We start from the raw sequence: 19,331 nt of genomic DNA on the forward strand, positions 1-19,331 counted from the left end.
TTTGGTTTGCTTTTTTTTTTCCCGCTGCATCTTGGGCCTTGCTTTCTGAGGCCCTTGATTTACGATGTCAATGAATGGCACACACCCACTATCTCGCCCAGGCGAAAGCCCCAGGGACGGCTGGCCGGTACGTAGCCTCGCAGGCAACAACCCCTGCTCCATCCCCATTGGCCTCTGACCATCAACGCCAATTCTCCAATTTCTTCCGCTCCGGATAACCTCATCACGGCCACCCTCAACCCCCGCGACCTCTTGCGCCCCAACCTCCGCCGATTCCCCACTCGACCATCCTGCTCCAGCCACTTGTGATCACACATATCGATCGAGCGCAGGCCTCATTACGATGCGGCGGGCGCCCCCCCGGCAGGTCGGCTTCGTGTGCGACTCCTATGCCTTCACCAGGGTCCACGGCCGCTTGGCCGCAACGCAACCGCTCTTTCTCAGCAGAGTCGCCGGCTCACGAGCCCAATCAGCTTCTACGCCACCATCATGGGGCCCAATCGCTCCCCGGTGGTCCTCGACCGCCGCCGCCGCCGCAACAGGAACTTCGCCCGCTGCTGCCAGCTCCGAGGTGGCCTCCAGACGCCCTTCGGCGGCCTCGGCCCCCTCGCCTCCCCAGATCACCGACCCGCGCGAGCTCGCCAACGTCGTCGAGGATAGCCGCAACAAATTCCTCTCCGTCGACGGCATCCCCGCGCAGCAGCTCACCACCGCCGCCCTGCAGTCGTGCCTGCGCGCCGCCGCCGCCCTGCACCCCCAGCTCAAGCGCGCCGAGGCACAGTCCAAGGCGTCAGCCTCGCGCCTCGTCGCCCTCGGCGCCGAGCGCACCGGTACCCGGCTCCCCATCGACGCCAAGCTGCAGGACGCCGTCAACCGGATATCCTACGCGGCCTACAACATCATCAGCCACCCCAACGTCGAGATGACGCCCGAGTTTCTCGAGCTCTACGTCCAGGTCCAGTCTCAGCTCGGCCGCCCCGAGTCCCTCCCCTCGGTCCTTGAGCTCTACGCCTCGAAGCCAAAGCCCGTCGTCAAGAATGGCCAGATCGAATACGTCCCGCAGAGCCCCAACGCCGCCGCGCGTGCCATCGAGGTCGGCGTGGCCGAGGCCGCGCTGCAGACCGCCGTCGAAGCCAAGAACCTCGACGCCGCCCTCGGCATCGTCGAGGCCGCATACTGCGTCCCCGCCTTCAAGCGCCAGAAGCTCATCAAGAACGCGACCGCCCCGGCCATCGGCCTGGCCACGCTCCCCTTTGGCATCTTCGGCCTCTCCACAGCCTACGCCTCCTACTGGCAAAACACCATGGACGTCACCACCGCCACAGGCATCGGCGTCGCGGGAATTTCTGGCTATTTCTTCGTCGTTGGCTCGCTGGGTCTCATTGCCAAGCTCAGCAACAAGGACCAGATGCGGCGCGTCACCTGGGCGCCCGGCACGCCCTTGCGGTACCGCTGGCTGCGCGAGGACGAGCGGCGGGCGCTCGACAAGGTGGCATGCGCGTGGGGCTTCCAAGAGCCGTGGCGACATGGCGAGGAGACGGGTCCTGAGTGGGAAGGCCTGAGGGAGTACATGGGCTATAGAGGAATGTTGCTCGACCGCGTCGAGTTCATGGAGGGCATGAGTTAGCGGAGGGAGTTGGCTGCATATTCCTATCCCAGCCCCAAGCGGCACTGTATCATAAAGTTGTGCATACGCGTGCATATATACACATACCCCATACTTCGTACTTCACAAAGCCGCTACAGTCTCGAGAGATGTGTACAGCAGCCTTTTTGTTACCACTAGGTATGTATAGGTCAATTGCATCCGCCTGGCTTCAGTAGTAGTTGCAAGCAACCTCTTTTTGTCAACCAAAACAAGCCAACCAACCACACGATGGCCGACAAGCAGGGCAAGCAAGGTCAAGGCACACGGCAGAGCACGCACGCACGACAGGGCAGGGGTTTTTCCAGTGGTCCCCAACGAGCCGGTCTTCGGCGCAAAAGACCTTTTGCGGGCGTGCCGGGCAGGTCAAAAGTCTGTGCGCAAATCTTGCTCCGTTCGGGCAGGTATCGGCGGCCGCGGGGGTTGGTGGGCTTATATATATATATATATATATACAAAGTACGCGCTAGCTTATGTTTCCCAGTCACTTAGAAGTATATATCCATTTCTATTATCGAGGCGGGATCGTCGCCCGCCGGGGGAGGTGTTGGCAGAGTCGCAGACACGGCTCCAAAAGTTCTCAACATCGAATGCTCCGCTGGATGATACATACCCCTGGCCGCTCCGGACTTGTTCTCCTGCGCTTTTTCTTGTTCTGGTGCTTGAATTGAGAGGAACAGACGGGTATCCGATCCGACGTGGCAGTAAAATTGGCGTTGGCCAACAGTCTTATGCATCTCTATCCATGTCTCGCCACCATCGCTCAAGTATCTCGCAGGCTGTGCTCGCAGGCTGTGCAAGTATCATGGCCACCGCCAACTCGTCATCATCGTCAATAGAAATACACATCGCACCACGAAATCTACTAAGACAACTTTAGAGTAATAGGGCGCGCTCGCTTGTCGGACAAAAAGACTTTTGATGGCGGACATTATTTCAAAAAGCCATTGACCCCGTGCACGTGTTGTCGTAGGTCGTTCCCTCGACCGCCTCTAGCCTCACACCCGGCTGTTGTAGTGCTCCCTTTCGTAAGAAACGGCATATTGTGTCGTCTTGCGAATCGCGTGATCGTCTTGGATCGTAGTGTTGTTGTTCACGCTGTGCACCGTCGTGAGGATAAACTCTTCACTCGTGTCGTCGCTGTGCTGAACCACGCTCCGGGACGTGCCATTGGCCTCGTTCGGGCCCGAATAAGGCTTCCACTCGCGGTTGCCACTGGTCTGCGAGTAGGCACCGCTGCGCTTCTGACCAAACGTATAGGTGGGCCCATGTGAACCTGCGGCCGCCGACGAGGCATTGGCAAAGGCCTTCGGAAACACCCAGGCAAGGATAATGCGGCACATAGGAAGACAGGCGCAAATAATAGCGACATTCTCTTCAATCATTGTCCAGAGTGTAGACGTGATGTCATCTGCGATAGCGAGTCAGGAGATCATCCTCAAAACGGAGGGGAAATCATACATGTACTGTCGGGGCTTGTGGTGGAAAAGTTGAGCGTCGTGGCTCGCAGAATCGAGGTAATGGTAACACTGCCGATTGTGAGCCAACCAACCAAATACAACAGTCTGGCGGTCTAATGATGACTTACAAGCCACCCAGAGCAAAGACCAGCATCAAGGCCCTCTTCTGGTTGACTGGCAGCTTGCTGGACCAAAGGGGCTGCATAGGCAACAGAAGGATGAGAACGTCGGTGGCAATGGAATACCCTGCGTTGGCGTACCAGTTCTTGGTCAGGCTGATGCACGTTGGGTTGCTCGACTTGTCCCAGGCGCCGGAGATGGGATTGCACTGCCAGATGGCCGACGCAGTAGTCGCGATCATGTAGGCGACAACGATCCCAATCAGGCTGTAGCAGCTGATACGGAACCATTTTTGTACGAAGATGCGGAGATATAGGAGCAGAATTGAAGCCTTTGTCAGGTTGATGGTGAGCTTGTAGAAGATCTGGGCGATATAGAACAGCTGGAAGGATGCGAGTTAGTAGAGGTCGTCAACTAGTTCACGAATTGAGCGCACCTTGAGAGCCATCAATAAGTTTTCCTCAGTCAAGTGGTATTTGTGCTTGCCGAATCCGTAGTTGCAAGCTAGCATCATGAGGATCTGAACCGCCAAAGTGCAAGCCTATGGTTTACTTGTAAGCTTGCACCCAGGAACAAGGAGCTCGGACCGACATACGAACGACACCAATATTGTCCAGTCATCCCATCCGAGACCCGTTCGTCTTGACAGACGGTTCCATATCCGAATGGCGAGAAAGATGGGAGTGACGGCGAAGAAAACGATGCAGGGAATCCGAACTAGGTCTGCGTTGCTGGCACCTGGGATGTTGCTCCCGACGGGAAGTTTGTTCGAGGCCATCCTGCGATGATGCAGTTGCTCCTGACGAGCCGTCGGTGGGTGGTTTGGTCCCGTAAATTGATCCTGCGGCAGTTGGACATGCAGGCCCAAGGAGGCACTCGGCTGAGATCCCGCGGGGAGACAAACGAACAACGGTCTGTCAACTGTCACGAAGCGGCATCCCAGTCAAGATGTATGTACGTGCGGGTGGACCGTATATGAGGATAGGACGCGGAGTCACACCATGGCCACAGACAGGGTCTGGTTGCAACGACGGCAGACGAGTAGGGTACCCAGATACAGGCGTTCCATGCGCGAATGGCAGGGAGGCACCAGAGTTAACCATCCAAAGAAGCGCTTGACAATCTGCAGAGAAGAAGCTACCAAGCCTGGCTTATCCCAAGCAAGACAAGACCATGCAGGCCAGGCTTGCCAGGGTGGTCTCGCATCTCACCTATATGGGGGGAACTAAGGGCCATGGGCAGGCTCCGAAAACTCCGTGTTCGGATACGGGGTAGGCTAGCCCACCACGCAGCTACGCCGCACAAGTTTGGAGGAGACGATTCCAGTGCTCATAAAAGCCCTTCGACGGCGAGTCGGGAACAAGCCGGTCGTTTGCGACGCTAGATGGCTGTCACTCGACAGTGGCCAATTCTCGGGATACATGGACTCGAGCGAGCCCAAGCGCAGGCAGCGAGCGGCGGCCCGTCCGGCCACAGTGACACAAAGCGCCGGCTTAGTCCCCCAGCCAGGGCGAACGGGTTGCGCGCAGTAGCACGTAGTGGTGAAAATCACGGGTTGGGCGTCGCGATCGGGCGCCGGTCCGAGCCAACGCCAGGCCAGGGGGAATGGAGTACGGGTAATCGAAGGGGAGGCTGGAGGCAGGGTCGGAGTGGGATCCGAATGTGGCACCGCCTGTCTCTGCCTGTGGCAAGAGACGCTGACGAGAAGAACCATAGGTCGCTTCAGTTTGGCAGGTGCCGTGCACAAACCTATCCCCCAAGGTTGGCCGCAGATTCCATGGCGGTGATGACGAGAGGGCTAAACGCCACGCGGGTAGTGGGGGGATGGGGACAAGACGAGGGGCGGTATCGTGGCGGGCAGGCGCGAACAGACACCCGTCTTAGACTGCGGGCCTACTAAGGTACCTTACCTTACGCAGAATCTACTAACCTTGCACTTCCCCCAACCGAGTGAACATCGGCTCGGGCGGGTACAGGACTTGTCGTGCGCAGTACTTGATGCGTGGCTGGTCCCGCGCTCTCATGCAAGGTACGAGTACGTACGTGCCGAGTATCGAGCTTGGTTAGTGTTGCCGGGTCCCTCCTGCCTGACTGGCTGCCAAGTGTGCCGGGCCGGCTTCGCGCCTGCCGTCGCAGCGAACCGCCGTCCCAGTGTGGCAGGCGGCGCTCATGCAGCAGACGCCACATGGGATTCCAAGAGAGAGTTAAATCTCGCACCGAAATTTATGCCCTCCTTGTCCGGGGGGCCAGCAGAAATTCAATGGCAACTCGAACCGGCGGCGACGTAGAAATGATGCTGATAGCCTCGCTCAATCCATCGCATGAAGGCTCACTCTGCTGCTGCGCCGTGAAGCTATTGATTCTTTAGCCACGCCAACACAGTACATCAACACCACGAAATCCAAGACACCAACAGCGGCCAAGGCTCTCTTCAGCACGGGGTGTTGCATTGTGTTTGGAGAGTGACACGAACCCATCCTGGGTATACCATGCCGCACCTAACATCAGAAATATCGCGAGGCAACGAGTCTTGATGCTGACGCCCACCACAGTGGCCCCATGTTGGCCGCTTTACTGGTTGGTCTTGGCCTTGTCCGCAGAATTCGCCCCTGCAACACTCATCGTCCACGAGACCAAGACTGGAAGACATCTCGGATCAGCACCGAGCATGTCCCTGACAACCTGCTTTCTCAAGCAGTGATCGGCAAAGGCAGATCTCTCGCCCCGGTTACGACGATGCGATGAACCAGGGCAGCCTCATGCAAGTTCACGACGTCCAGTGTCCCGGTAGACGACCTCTCTCTCTTACCAACCAAAAACAAGGCGCCTTTGAATTTGAATTTGCGGGACAACTTCTCGGCGCATTCGCCGAGCAGTGCAACTCAGCAAGTTTCCCGAAGCTGTTGAAAAATTGGCCGTTCGTCGCTTGTCAGACAGCGGCCAAGGTCTAAGACGTTGAGAACTTATGAGCAACATTGGTTGGGACAAGGATATACCCCTGTTGACGCAAGACACCTCCATCCCAGCTGCATGGAGCGGCTCCCTGCTAGGCGGCCCACTCGGTTGGCGGCGGGCAAAGGCACCCTGGTCCTGGTCCCAGTCGCGGGCCCAGACGAGGCAGTCGGGCCCGTCGCTGCAGAAGGCCCTCTGTCAAATTTGGTTTGAATCTTGCAGATGACATCCAAGACAATGCCACGAGGCGAGGCTGAGAGCCAGTCCAGGGCGTGAAGCGAGCAGGCACTCCCTGAGTCCAATTCAGCTGCGCAGTCTCTTTCTGTTTCCTTGTTTGTGCCATGTCGGCGCCGAGAAACGACACACATGTCCTGTGTCCTTCGTCGACCGCGGACATTTGTATTCACGAACGAAGTCGCCTTGTTCCAGTTCGGTACCGCGGCGCCACAACGGTCCTTTTGTCCTAAAGCATCCGCGCCAGCGACGCCACACTAACCGAGATCATGTTAGGGGCTGGGGATTCTTGCCATGGCGTTCACTCCAGAGGGAATTGTGAAAAGTCATGCTGCTCCAGATTTCTGCGCGTGCTCAAACGACTGGGCCTTCGTCGGTGCCATTCGGGTCTTGGGGGGAATGCCAGTGCGTCGACGACCACCAGAGGCGTTGCTGTCGTCGATTCTTGGACCCTTCGGCCTATTTAGAAACTGCCCAGAACGGGTCCGCGGCCGCCACAGCTGGGTGCACCCGCGGGTTGGGGGCGACGGGGCCTTCCCGTTCCCAAGACCCGCGAGCCACAGTGACGAGGTGGCGGGATTCTTCGCAGCCGAACGTTACCTTGAGGCTTGTGACTTGTTCATGGTCAATGGACTCGAATGCAAGACTTGAGCGCACAAGTATGTGAGGATGCAGGAGGTAGCACAGCAGCGAGCCAAGAACAACGTCGGCCGGGGAGTCCAGTCAGTCATTGTGGGCTGGGGAGGTTGCGACGAGGCGAGGGAGCGCAGCCCGTGGCAAGATACGTACGAAGTTGTGTTGTTGCTGTTGTGACTTATTGGCAGGGGTCCAGCAGGGCAGCGAGCGGCGCAGATCGCAGGCTCCATCCTTTTGTCACTCGCCCCTCAGCAACCCACGGCGCTTGTGGTTCCGGGCGAGTCTTGGCCTTCTATTTATCCAGCGGCTATGAAGTAGGGATCCACGACCGCTGAGAGATCTCTGGGCGGGCGGCCTCCGGGCCATCCGAGAAGTGAGTGATAACGGTATACATGTATGTAAGAGGAATTCCCAGCGGTCGCGGCCAGGAGAGTGGGAGCTTCAAGTTGCGACTTGGGACCCTGCAGAGCTCGTTATGGTCCTGGCCGCATTGGCCCACGGTGCTTTCTGCCGGCATTGTTGCGTGTCTTGGACCCCAGCCATGGAGACTCGTGCGAAACTTTTGGAGGTGGCCGGTTCGGCTCCGGCGCTGCTGTCAGTGTCGGGGGCAAAGCGTGTGGGGGAGGGTGAGGGCGGAAATTGCAGCAACGGTGATGTCTGCAGGCGGTCGACTGCCAAGCAAGCAGCGACAAGGCTGCTCGTCAACAAGGGGGCCCCGGATTGCGCACAAGAAAGAGTATTGCCTCGCGAGGCCACGTGCGGGACAAAACAGCTCTGGCTCTGAGCGAGACCGACCCCCGTGTAGGTAGGTAGTAACTTAGTTACTGGATCTTTTTCGACGGGCGGGTGGGAACGTGTAAGATGCGGCACGAGCGCCTCCGTCTTGGCCAGCGCCACGGCGGGCGGGCGGGCAGCAGAGATTGCGCGGCAACATTACTCGTTCCCACGTACTAGTTATTTCGTACTGGGCTCGCTGTGCTCGTGCTTTGGCAGCGTGGAGTCGTGCCGTGGACGAGCAGGCCCGTTCATGGCGCGGATTGTTGCCGGCATCGTCGTGCCGCCCCATGTTGGCCATCCAGTGTGGAAGCGGGATGGGCGCTGCCGGTCGGTTCCAGTTTGCTTGGTGATTGAGGGGCACTGCGATTGCTACTACCTAGGTACTAAGTTAGCGGCTCCTGTTCCCTGGAGCGATAGTCGATGGACCCCTGGATGGACGTGTCGGGTGCTCCTTCTCAGGGCAGCACCAGCCGGGCCTGGGCAAGAGCTACCCAGCACTGCGTACGTACCTCATGTATACGTCCTTCTGCTACTTTCACTAGTACTATACGGTGGGTGGTGGTGAGGTACGCGGCGTGGTAGTTAGCCGGCCCGAGTACAAGTATGGCAATGTCAGCATCTGTGGGCGGGAAAGGGGAGCTAAGCAGCAAAGAAAGGTCTGGCCGCACATCGCATCGTGAAGCCCTTCGCGCCGCTCTTTTCGCGAAAGCCTCTTCCATCCTCGCCTTCAAGACACTCGTTTAGTCTCCTTGTTTTTATTTAACGTTGTGCGAAGTGTGAGTGCGAGTGTGAGTGTGTCTGCTTTCACACGCGCGCGGGCTTCTCATCCACCACATCCCGCCGCTCTCCCGCTGCATCGATCGACCGACCGACCGACCGCAAATCTCACGCGCGCGCGCACCGTCCAATTTTTCCCCGACCTTCAAAGATGAAGCTGTCTCTCCTCCTCGCCAGCCTGGCCGCGATGGCAGGCCTCGCCCTCGCCGGCGGGAATGCCGCCACGGGCACCATCGACAAGGGCCCGTTCGCCGAGGACCTCAACGGCTCCAACTTCACGTACCCGTGGCCCGTCAAGGTGTTCAAGTTCACCAGCCAGGCGCAGGCGCTGCAGATGGCCTTCATGGACATCTCGCCCACGTGCAAGCCCAACGGCAAGACGGCCGTGCTCTTTCACGGCAAGAACTTCTGCGGCCCGACGTGGGAGGAGACGATCCGCGTGCTCGCGGCGCGCGGCTACCGCGTCGTCGCCCCCGACCAGATCGGCTTCTGCAAGAGCTCCAAGCCCGACGCCTACCAGTTCTCCCTCAACCAGTTCGCCTACAACACGCGCGGCCTGCTCAACGCCCTCGGCGTCGGCAACGTCACCGTCCTGGGCCACTCCATGGGCGGCATGATGACGGCCCGCTTCGGCCTCCAGTACCCGAGCACCGTCGACGAGATGGTCATGGTCGACCCCGTCGGCCTCGAGGACTACGTGCAAAAGGGCGTCCCCTACATCAGCGTCGACGACTCCATCGTCACCGAGGCCGCCTCCACCTACACCAGCATCCGCGGCTACGAGCAGGCCGTCTACTACGTCGGCCAGTGGAAGCCCGCCTATGACACCTGGGTCAACATGCTCGTCAACATCTACAACGGCTCCCGCCGCACCGCCTACATCAAGAACCAGGCCCAGATCGTCGACATGGTCCTCACCTCCCCCGTCGCCCACTACTTTGGCGACATCAAGCCCCGCACCCTCCTCATCGTCGGCGACAAAGACAAGACGGCCATTGGTTCCCAGTGGGCTCCCCCCGCCGTCGCCGCCCAGCTCGGCCATTTCGACGTCCTGGGCCCCGAGGTGGCCGCCCAGATCCCCGACTGCACCCTCTACCGCTTCGCCAACCTGGGCCACGCGCCTCAGATCTCCGACCCGGACAGCTTCCACAAGGTCGTTGTCAACTGGCTGCACTGGCAGTCGTAAAGCGACGACGACGCATCGACCCCGGCGCGATGGGGTCATTGGAAGGTAGTACATGAATCATGGTACGTCGGCATGTGCAAAGAGGCGTATGTATAATCTTTCTGGAGCAATGTACCTTTTTCTTCTCCTGTAGATATCACTGCTCGACTCGCGTCGGCGCGTCACCGGCACGGCCATGGCAGCAAAGGTGAACGACGACTCAGAGGCTGTAGACCAAAATCTATAGGATATGTAATGACTCGTTTGCAACGCGACGCGCCGAATGTGTATATACCGTTTCTGTCATGGCAACGCACAATGTGGCTTGTGTGCGCTTGTCAAAGACACCCGGCCAATTCTTTCATCATGTTGTCCCGTACTGTACAGAGTACCGTATTTCATGTCGAGCTCTCACTTTGTCTCAAAACCATGGCCCCCGTAACAGAGAGACAAGGGCATTTCATTGAGCGTTGTCATGCAGGGAAGTATCTCTCACAAACGACCAAAGAAAGGGCTTCTGTGCTGCACCCCTTGTTCCATTCATTCTCTTTTATATCAACGCCAGCGGCTCCAGGTTTCGTGTTTGAATACCAAAAAGCCGTGCCTTTGAAGCTCCACACCGTCCCCCTCTCCCCTTTGTCTGTTTGTTTGTATGATATTCTGTGTTCCCCCTCCACAACCCCCTTTTAGCTTCTCAGCGGCAGTTTCGCCATGGGGCGTCGGGACGTTTATACGTACACTGTAGATACGTGCAAGGCCGGCTGAAGTCGACCGCAATGGGGCGGGGAAGTATCTTCGCCTTTTTCCTTTGCTCCCGCCCTGTTGCTTGCTTGCCTGCCCAGTTGATGAACAGAAGTTTCGAGACGAACGTTGTTTTATAAAACCCCTCTCTCTTTTCGTTGATCTCTTGGGCTAATTCTTTTTCGGTCAGAGTAGCAGAAAGGGGCTGAACATCCTTCTCGACATCAATGTTTCTTGTGTGTTCATAGATACAGTACTGAGCAACAGCCGCGCATGCCACTGGGAAACGCCCCCCATACACTGTACAGTAAATGTGAACATACGTCCCAGGCACAGCCCTCTTGTCGTTGTTGCTCTTGTTGCTTCTTGTTCCCAAAGGCTCGTTCAGTCCCGCTGCATGTTCGTATCCCATGTACCATACCGTACCGCCCCCCTTTGCCATACAACAACACAAAGGGGAGCGAGCCTCCTCAGCTAGAACAACAACGACAGCAACTCTCTTCCAGGCTCCATACAAACGAAGGGAAGCAACAAACAAGTGTACAATGCCTCCCGTTCATCCATCTCCGTCGTCTCCCCATCCCAAACAACAAGATACTTGAAGCTGCGCGTCCCCCTCCCTTTCCTCCCTCGCGAGCCGGCTTGTCCGTTCTTGTTTTCTCTCCCTTTCTCTCCTTCTCTCTGTCTGTCTCTATCTCTCTATCTCTCTCTGTCTCTTTTTTTTTGCCGGGCCCCCCCTGGCATGTCCTCGTTCCCTACATCGAAGAGATACCACTTTCCCAGTCTCTCATCCAGCAGCCTTATCGCTCACCTACCAATGTACGTCCCATCACCTTGCTCCCTCTCTCTCCCTCACTCACTCACTCAATCCTTACGCCGCGCCTCATCTCCCTCCCACTCTAGCTAAACAAAAATTTGCTTCTCCCCCCCTCCTCCCCCTCTCCCTCTCTGTTGCCGTTTATTCTCTCCCTTTGCCCTTATTTGCCCCCTCCTCAGCTTTTCATCTTAGTCTGCATCGTCAGAGCACAAGGTCCCTTTTCTCCTAGACAAGGGCCTCGCACGGCTAACGCTTGTTTTCCTCTCGTCCTCCTTCTTCTTTCCCCCTTCGCAGAGTTCTCTTCATCGCCTCCTTCGAGGCCCTCGTCTTCGCCCTCTGGGTCCTCTGCAGAATGATGTCCGCCTTTGAGCTGTACATACGGCGCGGGTAAGTTCCAACTTAGTTCTCCCCTTCCCTTCCCCCCATTCCCTCCCAGAAGAGTAAATCGGCAATGGCAACGGTGTTACCATCATGGGCTGAATCCGTTGCGTTGACTGACAAACAACCTGCACCCGCAAAACAGCTGGTGGATGCTCCTCAGCAGGACACGGCACGGCGTCCCGCTCTACGGCCTCCTCCTCCACTCGCACCTCGTCCTCGCGTCCGCCACCAACATCATCCAGCTACTCCTGGTCCGCGTGCGCCCCTGGTTCGGCATCTTCTTCGTGCACCTCGTCTTCTCGTCCGTCATGGCCGCGGCCGTCTTGTACCTCATGGAGGGCTACTACATTCTTCTGTCGTGGCTCATCTTTGATGCGCGCAAAATATTGATCAAGTAGCCCTGGCGACGGCGTCGTCTCACACGCGCGTGCGTGCGCGCACCTCTGCGGGGGTCGCGCGGCGCGCGTTTAATAAAGCAAGTTAGGTTACTACGTAGTACGAGGTGCTCGCTTGACAAGTTTCTAACAATGGCGGTGAATGAGCTGCGCATTACGCTCGGATCCATCATCGTACATGCGGCAAGGCTTGGGCAATAAAGGGCTACGTCTGCTGAGGGTGCAGAGACCATGTAATGTAAGACCATTCCATTCGTCACTCGTAAAACATGTCCGCTTGCTGCGACAAAATACACATTGTCAAAGCTCTCAGTGGCGTCAACCCGTCACCCTCCTCACCCACAGCGTCGTGGGCTCGAATTCGGCGTCTTGGTCCAGCCGCTTGTACGCCCGGTGCAGCTTGAGGCCCAGCTCGTATTCCTCCCGCTGCACCTCCGCGAGCTCCCCCTTCAGGGCGTCGACCTTTTGCTTCTCCACCTCGCGCTTGCGAAGCACCTCTTCACTCGCGAGTAGGTTGTCGGCGGGCATCAGTTCCGTCATCTGCTTGATGCTTCTGGTGATATTGATCCGCCGATGCACCAGGCCCTGGATCTGCGCGTTCAAGTTGGCGACGCGATCGTTCGACGACGATTGCTCGTGCGGAGCTGGAGGGAGCGGCTTCGCCATGGACAGCATGGAGGAGCGACGATCAGACTGCTGGCTCTCGCTGAATATGCGAGCATGCGCAGCGCGCTCGTGGACTGGAACGTGACTCGAGGCTGAATACGGACTGCTCATCGTGATGGCAACGGGCTCGGGCTCTGCTCCAACGCTGTACTCCTCAGCGGCGGGCCGTCTTCGCTCCATCCCCGGGGTCGCCAGCACCGGCAGGGCTGGGACGGGAGGCTCGTCCACTGATTGTCGGGGCGAGCCGGGATTCGATGTCGCGTACGTTGTGACGCTGAATCGTGACGGCGGTTGCACCCAGGCGTCTTGATCGCTCGAAGGCCCGGCGCTTGCGCCAATGGAGTGAGACAAGGCCGTGCCCGGGGATGCGGTGGAAGCACCTGGTGGGGGCTTCCGCTTGATGGGCTTGGACGGATGCACGTCAGGTGAGACACCGCGTGGTGCCACCGAGGTTTCCCACGATTGGAAAGCGGCAGCTGGAGGTGATGGGGACAGATAGTCCGTGTCGGGTGGGCTGGGATACGAATGCGCTCCAGCGTCAGACTGAGATTGAAGAGGGGCTTGGGCATGCCACGACGGGCTGGTAGCTTTTCTAGCCGTCTCGTGGGCGGCTGCCAGGGGGTGCGGGTTGCGCGCTGGAGCTGTAGCGGCTCCCGCATTGTGCGTTTCAGATGTAGCCTGGCCGCCCGGGGTATGGGCACTTGTCGAAATGGGCACCCCGCCACGACCTGTGCGCTTGCTGCTCTTCCGGGGAATCTGAAGAGGACCTGCCTTCGGGTCATCGCGTACGGGTTTGATCAGCTTCGTCCGACCACTCGCCCCATGCCACGGGGGCCGGCTGTCAAGCGGCTCGGGTTTGCTCCGTCCCATAAATCGCATGCGCTGCCCAAACGAGGGCGATGGTGTGTTGCGGTGGCTCGACACGGGTGCCGTTACCACTGTGGTAGAGCCAAATGCTTGAGGCGGGTTGAGCGTCTCAGCAGCACGCTCCCGTGGCATTGCATTCCCAGGTTGCCCTGGGCGGTGGTGCCCGTGATGGATTTGGCGTTCCCACAAGCGGTTCTCGGGGGGCACAGGTTGTCGCAGCTGAGGGACCGACGGGTCGGGCACACTTCGCGGTAGGTGATGAGCATGCTGCAACGAAGGAATATGGCTTCGCTGCTGGTGAGGAGCGGGGCGCTCTGGGTGTGCTCGGAGCGGGCCTCCTATGAGTTGCTGCTGGAAGCGATCCAGCTCTTCGTCGATGGGAGAGACATCGTCGGCGGCATGTCTGGTCGCGACAGTCAGTTGCATTGTCACCGTCACAGGGGAGGGCACCTTGCGAATAATGCCCAGCATGATACTCACCCGCCGTGGAGAGCGCCAGCTTCGGGGGAGCTGGGAGGAGAAACCTGCTCCTCAGCTGCTGGGCGGACGTACATGTCTCCGGATGCCTGCTTGACGGGGCCCTTGAGGTCGACGCCGCCGACAGTGTCGTCACTGTCGCCGTAGACTGACGATGCAGGACGCCAGCGCGAGTCTTGTTGATGAAGGTGCTGGTGTTGTTGGAACCGTCGCCGGGGATCTCGTGGGGGTGGCTCGCGACTTGGAGCAGCCAATAGGTCCTGTTGCTGAGAAGGGAGAATGCTGCAGCACGGGCCAGAAGGGGGCAGATGTCAGCCGGTTTGTTTGCAGTTACGTGTGTACAAAGCATGTGTTGTGTGTGTGGGTGTGGGTGCGAGGTGCAAGAAAGATACAGAAGTCGTCACGGGACCGTGCGTGCGGACCGCCATAGCCTCGATCCGGGCACAGCCTGCGTGGCCATGAGCACAGTCTCCCACAACATTGCCAATGTCGTCGGCTCATTCGACAGCGCCCGCTAGAGACAAGAATAGGCCATGGCAGCCGATGAGGATGACGATGGAGGAGTGACGTGCATGCATGGGTGGTAGGCTGTAGCCCCCCGGCATCGGGCTAATTGGCGCGGAGATGGGCCATCAATCCACTTGCCAACAGGCAGGCCGGGTGGAGGGAGCCCGAGCTGAAGGACGGACAACCGACGTCGCTCACAATGCTCTGTGCAGGCATCCAAGGCACCGGGGCTCGCATGCGCAGGAGTGGCAACTGCCAGGTGAAGGAAGACGGGCGCCACGGAGACGGAGAAATGGGTTTGGAAGCGATGACGATGATGAAGAAACCTGGGGCACTCACACGTCAACTGAAGATAGCCGGGGCACAACCTTGCCCCTGCGAACCTCGAGGCGGAAGGGGACGTTGCGCGAGATGCCCAGTGCGTCGAGCGGGTCGTCGAGGCTGTCAGAACGGCGCGACCTGGGGCTGCGGATGCGGGGGATTCTCTGCTTATGCTTGCCGACGGAGGCGCCACGACGAGGCTTGGACGACGAGGCGGCGTGATGACGAGGAGGGGGATGGTGAAGGAAGTCCTGCTCGGCCGTTGCGAGGGCGGTGGTGGTGTTGGTGGCCGGGGATGCTGGAGCGTCGGTTGCGCTGGTCGCCGTCGCGGTTCGCAGGCGGTCCCACATGGTGGCGGCGGCGACTGGGCTGGTCGAGGTTGAAACGGCTGTTCTTTTTCTGGAAGCTGACGCTGGTGGCACTGCTAGTGCTTGTGCGTCCTCTCTCAAGAGCTCCCACAGGCGGGCTGCCTGGAGTAAGCGCCGGCGGAGCGTCTCCGTGAACTGGGCAGAGCTCCCGAGCAGCCTTCCAAGTTGTTGGGCTGTTTCCACGGCAGCCTGTGCTCGGTTTTGGTGCCCCGTGAAAGTCGTCGCGAGGCGAAAAGGAGGCGCGAGAGGCGACGATGTCGGGTGGGCAGCCAGCCGGCGGGCCTGTGTAAACTGTGCAGTGTCGGTCAAGACTCAAAACCAGGCTTACACGGCAATACTCGGCTTTGGATTTGCCCGGTGATCAAAACGACTGGATGGCGCGGGCGTGTTGCAGACAGACCAACTGGAAGGTCTGCCCGTGCCTCAGATGCTGTGACGCTCAGGAGGTGTCGACGGGAGGACGGGGGCTGACGGCGCAGTCAGTCCACCAACCCTGCTTTGCAGATCCGGCAGTAAGACCAAAACAAGAAGGAAAACACTGGCGTCAACGAAAGATGGCTAGCAAGCGCGAAAACACTCCATCATTTCTTCGGGAAGCGAGCGCGTGGAGCGGGGGGACTGTTCGGTAGTTGTACTCGCACGTCCGTACGTATCCGCTGACCTCACGCCGCCTGAGCTGGTGAATCGGGATTCGGGACCGTCGTCACTCGGTTCCATCGCATCGCCAACAAATTTACACGTCCGGGGGCCAGATGGCAAATGCGCCCCCCGCCCCCTCTCTCCCGCATCCTCGGCGTCTCTAGCTTTTTGCTCATGATCGCCAGTAGCCACTCGAGTCACGCCTGTGACCAAGATCCGTATCGCAGTCGTCGCACGGACGGCGGGCGCCGGGGCAAGCAGGGGCCAACGACCGCGGGTGGCCCTTGACGGGATATTAAAGGCGCAGCTACGGCGCGTGTGATGAGGAGCGGCGCTGCAAGATCCTCTTCAAGCGACTCGGACGGCCGAAACGAAAGGAGGGGCGCCCGTTTGGTCCCCTGGCCGGCGGGCCAACCAGAGCGCCGCCCGTCGCGTGATTGCCAGGCTGGTCATGGAAACAGCCGCCGCCCGCCGGGGGTGTCCCGTCGCGTTTCAGCGTCGCTGTTGGACACCGACTGACTGGCCGCTGCGAAGTCTGTCGGGGAAAGTCTTTTTGTTTTTCTTTTCTTTCTTTCTTTCTTTCTTTCTTTCGTCTTCACTGCTGTTGGGGCTTTTCGGACTCGCCGCTCTGCTGGTGGCTGGTGCGCCAGGACAAGTTCTAGCATGTCAAGCTGTCCAGGACCATGCGTGAGCTGTGCACTCATGTGCCTGTAAGGTTCCTTAGGTACGTTACAGAATCTGGGACATCCAGGGCTACTAACCTAGTAGGGAGAGGCCCCCTAATCAGATGCTGGCAGGTTGTCTTGGGGCTGTGGTTCGTGGGTCGGGTCGAGCTTTCCAAGGCGGCTGGTCGCGCTTGCCACCAGCTAGCCTCCTGCCAGGTGCGTCGACGTCGGCTGTCACCTCATGCAGGAGCCCAGAAACGTAGATAAACAGACGACAAACAGCCGCACCTTGCAAGGAAATGAGATGCAGCAAATCAAGCAGGCGCGATGCAACGCTGGCACCAACATCAGAGACAACCTCGACTAGGTAAGGTATCCTCCTGCCAATCCTGTTCCGTTCCTGCCTGCCATTTTTAGGTACCCTGATAATAATGAACCTGGCCTGGTGGCTGCCATGCTTCCCTGGCATCACATCCTGGCACCTGCCATGCCATGCCGCCTTGTCACATTCGCTGTTCCCCTGGCGCGTGCACCACTCTCGGGTGCACAAGGTGCACAAGGTGCAGGAGCAGAGGATCGTCAGGTCCCGCAGCCGCTCTTGCCAACAGCCAACCGCGCCTGTTTCAGAAATTCAGGGCCTGGCCAACTCCGCCAAATCGAGCTCCACCCTCCGTGCTTCGCTGCAGACGCAACCCTCAACCTCCCCCCTGTCATCCTCGCCCTCGGGTTCCCACCCGTTCTTCGTCAGTGGCAATTTGCGGAGGCCACATGTTCCTGCTGCTAAGGTCTTTTTCTGCTTCCGTCCAAGGGGTCATCAGCCATTCGCTCCCCCTCCTCGGCCCACCGTCTGGAGTGGCGCAGCACATGTTCGTCGCCAGGGCCAGGTGTCGGCGTTTGACGACGACCGCACAAGCATCACAACGATCCGAACGCAACAAGTTGTCTGCCCGAAGCGCCGCCAAGCAAGTGCCGTCCCATCAGGGGCCATATGTCATCATGGCCCGTTTGGTAGATGCGACAATGTCGAGCGACTTCTCGATGAATGCAGCCCAACAAGTGTTGGATCTCAGGAAAACCTCGATACATGAGTGAACCGCCCATGGTAAGCCCATTATTAAGACGCTGAAACGCCTTCCGTGCTTATACGTCCAGCTCACTGCCAATCTGCCAGTGCACTGTCACCGCTCTTGATGCCAGCGACGTCGAGCCCGTAGCTCCACACCGGCTGCCTCTTCGCCTTGTCCCGTGCGTCTTTGGCTGTCTCAAGTTCATCCGTGCCGTTCAGATACAAGAGCTTGCCCTTCGGCGCCTCAACTTCGAAGCATGCGCGGACAACATCGGCCGCACTCTTCCACGTCGGCCGCACTAGGCCGTTGGGGCTCAGCCTCACCATGAGGGGCGCCGCTAACGGGACAATGAGGCCCATGGTCACCGTCTTGACCATAAAGTCGGCTCGACGGCAGAGGTCCGAGGGCATGCCGCCGGGGTCCAGTCCCACGATGGATACATCGGTCAGTGCAGGGTCCCGCGCCACACGCTCGACCAACTCATGCCTGTCCATCATGTCAGTATACTACCGTATGCACGCCGGTCCCTACCGCACCGGCAACTCACATGAGCATGACAGCACATAGCTTGCTTGCCCCATATCGTCGGAAGCCGGACTGTCCGGTGGGATCATCTTGGGGTGTGCTCCATCTACCCCTGGCGACGGCATCTATATCTGGGAGCAGGTTTTGCCACTTGGGGTCTTGATACACAGTGTTACCTCCCGATGTGTTCCTAGGATCCTCGACACTGCCGGCAGGTTAGCCGCTTAGAACGGAGGGGATCGGCTTGGGCCAACCAGGAGAAACGCACTCGTGCATCCAGCTTCCGAGTATGAGGATCCTCCCATGCTCCTTGTCCATGCTTTGTAGAAGCAGCAGCGATAGGATCAGGTTGGACAGGAAGTTGATTTGCCAAGTCATCTCAAGTCCGTCGTCGCTCATTGTCTATTGATTGTCTCGGTTGGCATCACTGCTACACAGTTGCGGTTATCATGACTGACCAGAGTGGCACCTTCTTGGTAGCCAGCATTGAGGATGAGGGCCCTGATGGGCGGCAACTCTCCACTCGCAACACGCTCATTGATTCTGCTAGCCGCCGCCTTGGTGCTGGCGATGGAGCTGAGATCAACGTCCAGTGTATCATACTTGTGCCCATCGGGGGCTCGGCTCAGCACTGACTGCAGTTTCGATGCTGTTCTGGCCATGCGGACCGCATACACGGCTGCATAGTCGAAAGCGAGTCTTGGGCTCGCGAGGATATGCGCGACGATTGCGGAGCCGAGGCCACCGTTAGCACCGGTGACCAGAATAGTACCTTTGGATGCCATGGCGTTGAGTGGCGCAACCTGTGTCTTGATTCTGCTGCCGACAAGCGACTGATATGGGCAGGGAAGAGGATCGTGGGATACCCAAAGCCCCGCATACTGGGCATTCGAACTCGGCGGAAAGGATACAATCGGCCAACGCATTCATCCGTCACGCTTGGCCAGGATTCTCCGCGTCCACGTGGCGCAAGTCCATCCGCCCGCAGCATCTAAACAGCGGTGATAACTTTATGGGCCAGTCTAGTTAAGCATGCCCAAGGCGCCCCCAGTTTTCGGCCACACTGGCGGAGGCGTTCGGGTGGGAAAGCCCGAACTGGACCTCATCCAAGTCCGCCCCCGCCCGCTCA

The 19,331-nt window shown here is 58.9% G+C and overlaps 8 protein-coding genes across 9 annotated transcripts; 4 read left to right on the forward strand and 4 right to left on the reverse strand.

The window, feature by feature from the left end:
* Positions 1 to 179: 179 nt before the first annotated feature.
* JDV02_007139 (uncharacterized protein) lies at positions 180 to 1,814 on the forward strand. The gene has a single exon (XM_047988605.1). The coding sequence runs from the start codon at positions 344 to 346 to the stop codon at positions 1,625 to 1,627; it is 1,284 nt and encodes a 427-aa protein (XP_047844603.1). The 5' UTR covers positions 180 to 343; the 3' UTR covers positions 1,628 to 1,814.
* Positions 1,815 to 2,035: 221 nt separating this feature from the next.
* On the reverse strand, positions 2,036 to 4,952 carry JDV02_007140 (uncharacterized protein). The gene is made up of 5 exons (XM_047988606.1): positions 3,821 to 4,952; positions 3,662 to 3,766; positions 3,234 to 3,607; positions 3,107 to 3,174; positions 2,036 to 3,056 (listed from the first exon to the last, which is right to left on the reverse strand). The coding sequence occupies exons 1-5, from the start codon at positions 4,001 to 4,003 to the stop codon at positions 2,644 to 2,646; spliced, it is 1,143 nt and encodes a 380-aa protein (XP_047844604.1). The 5' UTR covers positions 4,004 to 4,952; the 3' UTR covers positions 2,036 to 2,643.
* Positions 4,953 to 6,271: 1,319 nt separating this feature from the next.
* JDV02_007141 (uncharacterized protein) lies at positions 6,272 to 6,574 on the reverse strand (the record flags this gene model as incomplete). Its single annotated transcript, XM_047988607.1, has 1 exon — positions 6,272 to 6,574. One exon carries the CDS (start codon positions 6,572 to 6,574, stop codon positions 6,272 to 6,274), a length of 303 nt encoding a protein of 100 aa, XP_047844605.1.
* A 1,805-nt stretch (positions 6,575 to 8,379) lies between these two features.
* JDV02_007142 (uncharacterized protein) lies at positions 8,380 to 9,839 on the forward strand. Its single transcript, XM_047988608.1, has one exon. The coding sequence runs from the start codon at positions 8,753 to 8,755 to the stop codon at positions 9,785 to 9,787; it is 1,035 nt and encodes a 344-aa protein (XP_047844606.1). The 5' UTR covers positions 8,380 to 8,752; the 3' UTR covers positions 9,788 to 9,839.
* A 1,840-nt stretch (positions 9,840 to 11,679) lies between these two features.
* JDV02_007143 (uncharacterized protein) lies at positions 11,680 to 12,103 on the forward strand (the record flags this gene model as incomplete). Its single annotated transcript, XM_047988609.1, has 2 exons — positions 11,680 to 11,711; positions 11,848 to 12,103. The coding sequence occupies 2 exons, from the start codon at positions 11,680 to 11,682 to the stop codon at positions 12,101 to 12,103; spliced, it is 288 nt and encodes a 95-aa protein (XP_047844607.1).
* A 239-nt stretch (positions 12,104 to 12,342) lies between these two features.
* Positions 12,343 to 16,586, reverse strand: JDV02_007144 (uncharacterized protein). 2 transcript variants are annotated; one of them, XM_047988611.1, is made up of 3 exons: positions 14,957 to 16,586; positions 14,114 to 14,392; positions 12,343 to 14,036 (listed from the first exon to the last, which is right to left on the reverse strand). In XM_047988611.1, the coding sequence occupies exons 1-3, from the start codon at positions 15,286 to 15,288 to the stop codon at positions 12,419 to 12,421; spliced, it is 2,229 nt and encodes a 742-aa protein (XP_047844609.1). In that variant the 5' UTR covers positions 15,289 to 16,586; the 3' UTR covers positions 12,343 to 12,418. The 2 variants fall into 2 exon arrangements, with proteins under 2 accessions (XP_047844609.1, XP_047844608.1); XM_047988610.1 differs by lacking the exon at positions 14,957 to 16,586 and having other exon boundaries at positions 14,114 to 14,664.
* JDV02_007145 (uncharacterized protein) lies at positions 16,520 to 17,905 on the forward strand. Its single transcript, XM_047988612.1, has 4 exons — positions 16,520 to 16,669; positions 16,718 to 16,826; positions 16,907 to 17,712; positions 17,763 to 17,905. Exon 3 carries the CDS (start codon positions 17,042 to 17,044, stop codon positions 17,696 to 17,698), a length of 657 nt encoding a protein of 218 aa, XP_047844610.1. The 5' UTR covers positions 16,520 to 16,669; positions 16,718 to 16,826; positions 16,907 to 17,041; the 3' UTR covers positions 17,699 to 17,712; positions 17,763 to 17,905.
* JDV02_007146 (uncharacterized protein) lies at positions 17,676 to 19,165 on the reverse strand. The gene is made up of 4 exons (XM_047988613.1): positions 18,661 to 19,165; positions 18,471 to 18,604; positions 18,225 to 18,407; positions 17,676 to 18,163 (listed from the first exon to the last, which is right to left on the reverse strand). The coding sequence occupies exons 1-4, from the start codon at positions 19,126 to 19,128 to the stop codon at positions 17,764 to 17,766; spliced, it is 1,185 nt and encodes a 394-aa protein (XP_047844611.1). The 5' UTR covers positions 19,129 to 19,165; the 3' UTR covers positions 17,676 to 17,763.
* Positions 19,166 to 19,331: the final 166 nt, after the last annotated feature.

Source organism: Purpureocillium takamizusanense, chromosome 6 (assembly GCF_022605165.1).
Source record: "Purpureocillium takamizusanense chromosome 6, complete sequence".
Classification (NCBI taxonomy): Eukaryota; Fungi; Ascomycota; class Sordariomycetes; order Hypocreales; family Ophiocordycipitaceae; genus Purpureocillium; species Purpureocillium takamizusanense.

Bases quoted from the DNA above. Each gene is read 5' to 3' on its own strand.
- JDV02_007139 (XM_047988605.1), top strand. From the start codon at position 344: ATGCGGCGGGCGCCCCCCCGGCAGGTCGGCTTCGTGTGCGACTCCTAT.
- JDV02_007140 (XM_047988606.1), bottom strand. From the start codon at position 4,003: ATGGCCTCGAACAAACTTCCCGTCGGGAGCAACATCCCAGGTGCCAGC. The intron at 3,767-3,820 runs GTATGTCGGTCC...AGTAAACCATAG, and splicing joins GGACAATATTGGTGTCGTTC to GCTTGCACTTTGGCGGTTCA. The intron at 3,608-3,661 runs GTGCGCTCAATT...GCATCCTTCCAG, and splicing joins ACTTATTGATGGCTCTCAAG to CTGTTCTATATCGCCCAGAT.
- JDV02_007142 (XM_047988608.1), top strand. From the start codon at position 8,753: ATGAAGCTGTCTCTCCTCCTCGCCAGCCTGGCCGCGATGGCAGGCCTC.
- JDV02_007144 (XM_047988611.1), bottom strand. From the start codon at position 15,288: ATGTGGGACCGCCTGCGAACCGCGACGGCGACCAGCGCAACCGACGCT. The intron at 14,393-14,956 runs GTGAGTGCCCCA...CCCGTGCTGCAG, and splicing joins CGGCTATCTTCAGTTGACGT to CATTCTCCCTTCTCAGCAAC. The intron at 14,037-14,113 runs GTGAGTATCATG...TGTCGCGACCAG, and splicing joins GCTGGCGCTCTCCACGGCGG to ACATGCCGCCGACGATGTCT.
- JDV02_007145 (XM_047988612.1), top strand. From the start codon at position 17,042: ATGAACCTGGCCTGGTGGCTGCCATGCTTCCCTGGCATCACATCCTGG.
- JDV02_007146 (XM_047988613.1), bottom strand. From the start codon at position 19,128: ATGCGTTGGCCGATTGTATCCTTTCCGCCGAGTTCGAATGCCCAGTAT. The intron at 18,605-18,660 runs GTCAGTCATGAT...GACAATCAATAG, and splicing joins ACCAAGAAGGTGCCACTCTG to ACAATGAGCGACGACGGACT. The intron at 18,408-18,470 runs GTGCGTTTCTCC...ACCTGCCGGCAG, and splicing joins CTCGGAAGCTGGATGCACGA to TGTCGAGGATCCTAGGAACA.